Source organism: Sinocyclocheilus rhinocerous, unplaced genomic scaffold (genome assembly GCF_001515625.1).
Source record: "Sinocyclocheilus rhinocerous isolate Xijiao unplaced genomic scaffold, SAMN03320098_v1.1 scaffold352, whole genome shotgun sequence".
NCBI lineage: Eukaryota > Metazoa > Chordata > Actinopteri > Cypriniformes > Cyprinidae > Sinocyclocheilus > Sinocyclocheilus rhinocerous.
Genome location: NW_015642448.1, coordinates 694,522 through 696,511, shown reverse-complemented (window position 1 = coordinate 696,511; position 1,990 = coordinate 694,522). Strand labels below are relative to the sequence as shown.

The window sequence follows — 1,990 nt, the reverse complement described above, 5'->3', positions numbered from 1 at the left end:
CCAAGAAGAATATGTTCACACAACAGCAACTATGGGAAGGTCAGACAACTTGGCATGTTTTGATAATTTAGGATGAAAATGCTGAAAGAGGAAGACCCTAAATGTATTACAGAAACTGTTAGAAGTGAGCTGTCACAACGACTACATCAGCTGCCATTTAATGTATATATGTATGTGTTCACTCAAAAAGACAAATTCTTCAGGGCATGACAGCGTTTCTCCTGAAATAAAAGAACACAGAGAAAACCATTAGTTAAAGCCTGCTCATAAAGGCATGTTACTCTTTTACTTGCCTTGAATTTAACTGTTCTAATGCTTCTTATATTTGAATATGTTGCATTCTTATTAGAATTCTGTTACTAATTCTAATTTCATTATTTAAAATACAGTTTTTCTGCACATGTATAATGCAACATGCGCCACAGTCTGACTGAGTCCTCAATGTTGGTGGTCGGTTTAAGGCTCAGTAAGCTTGCCGTAGGAGGATGTTTTGGCTTGTGGTTTCACAGTTGAATAGTTTGTGGTTTTGTATGAGTAAGATCATAACATACAAATCATGATCTACTACATATAAACAATGTCATGTGGCAGATGAAAACCAGAAAGGAGAAAGTGGCCTGCTGCAGGGCTCGTGCAATAACAATGATGCACCTGTTGTGCAACCAACTTTATGTCATCAGATACTAAACATGACTGAGGAAACAAAACTACGGTGAATTACGTACATGAAATTTGTTTCCCTTGCACTTCTTGAGCCTAGTGTCCAGAAACTTGATCGTCTCTTTAACCCACTGCTGTTCCTCTGCAGGTGGGGCACAAAGTTTCAAACCTTTCCTGGTTGTGAATCTGAAAGATAGTTGATTTTTGCACATTATTTGACTAGAAGAGTAGACAATTGGAGCATTGTATGTTAAGCGCAATTGCTTTTCCCATTAAATACGCCCTTTCATGTCTGCTTTGTCTGACATTGTGCTCATAAATAGTTTCATTCACTCCCAGGCTCCCACACATGACCCAGTCCAATAGTTTCCTTTGAAGAATACACTAGTCAACATTTGAAGTGGATCAAAACCTTTCATCAAAGTTGTCCTAAAATCTAAACCAAAATGTGCTCTTGTCTTAGGACAACTTTGATGAACTTTTTTGATCCACTTCAAATGTTGACTACTATATACTTACACAACAGCATCTCGGGGGCAGCCGTCAACTTTCAGCTGCTTCCGGTAAGTGAGGAGGACGTGTTTAGGGATGCTTTTATGGCTAACCATCAGGCAACAGTCCAGTGCTAAGTCTGCCTGAGCCTCTGAGAGAGATTGAGACAAAAGAGAAATGAAAAAATGATGAGAGACAAGAGATGGAAATACAGGAAAACAAGTATTTAGCGCCACCTGTGTCTGCCCCTAGAGAAGTCTCAAAACATCTGTATGTAAGAAAAACAGAAAGTGGCTTGGCACATTTATTGTGCATAAATTACTGTGCTGTACTTGTATAATAGTTTGCAGTAAACCAAATCAAGTGTAAGTGTTTATATTTAATTTTATATCATTAGTTGTTATATTAAATTACATTAATTTGCTTAAAAATATTATGTATTTAATAAATAAATATATTTACATTTTGATATATAAATAATACATACAATACATAGATAAAAATAGTAATATAATTAAAAATAATATTATGTAATATATATATATATATATATATATATACATAAATACATACAAAATTATAAATAAATAAACTGACTGATCACTGTTGGGATGACTCAGTTTGAGTCTTTTTAGTTGATTAGATTTAGCTAATCAGATTTTTTTTCTCTGATTACTAACTAGAATCATTGAGTTGTATGATCTGCTATCATATAAGTGAAATAAATGAACAAATAAATGATCAAATAAATCACATCCTCCATGCATTCATGAAGCACATAAAGATGAAGATGAAGGAAGAAAACATGACTTACCTGCTGGACTGCTGAAGAGAATGA

The 1,990-nt window shown here is 34.6% G+C and overlaps 1 protein-coding gene across 1 annotated transcript in view; it reads right to left on the bottom strand.

The window, feature by feature from the left end:
- The window catches only part of ccl19a.1 (chemokine (C-C motif) ligand 19a, tandem duplicate 1), a 2,452-nt gene continuing 462 nt past the window's right edge, over positions 1-1,990 (bottom strand). Inside the window, exons 2-4 of the mRNA XM_016572744.1 lie at positions 1,180-1,303; positions 726-846; positions 1-221 (exon numbers count right to left, since the gene is read on the bottom strand). Coding sequence (XP_016428230.1) covers positions 183-221; positions 726-846; positions 1,180-1,303 — 284 coding nt within the window. The 3' untranslated portion in view covers positions 1-182. The remainder of the gene's footprint in view (positions 222-725; positions 847-1,179; positions 1,304-1,990) is intronic.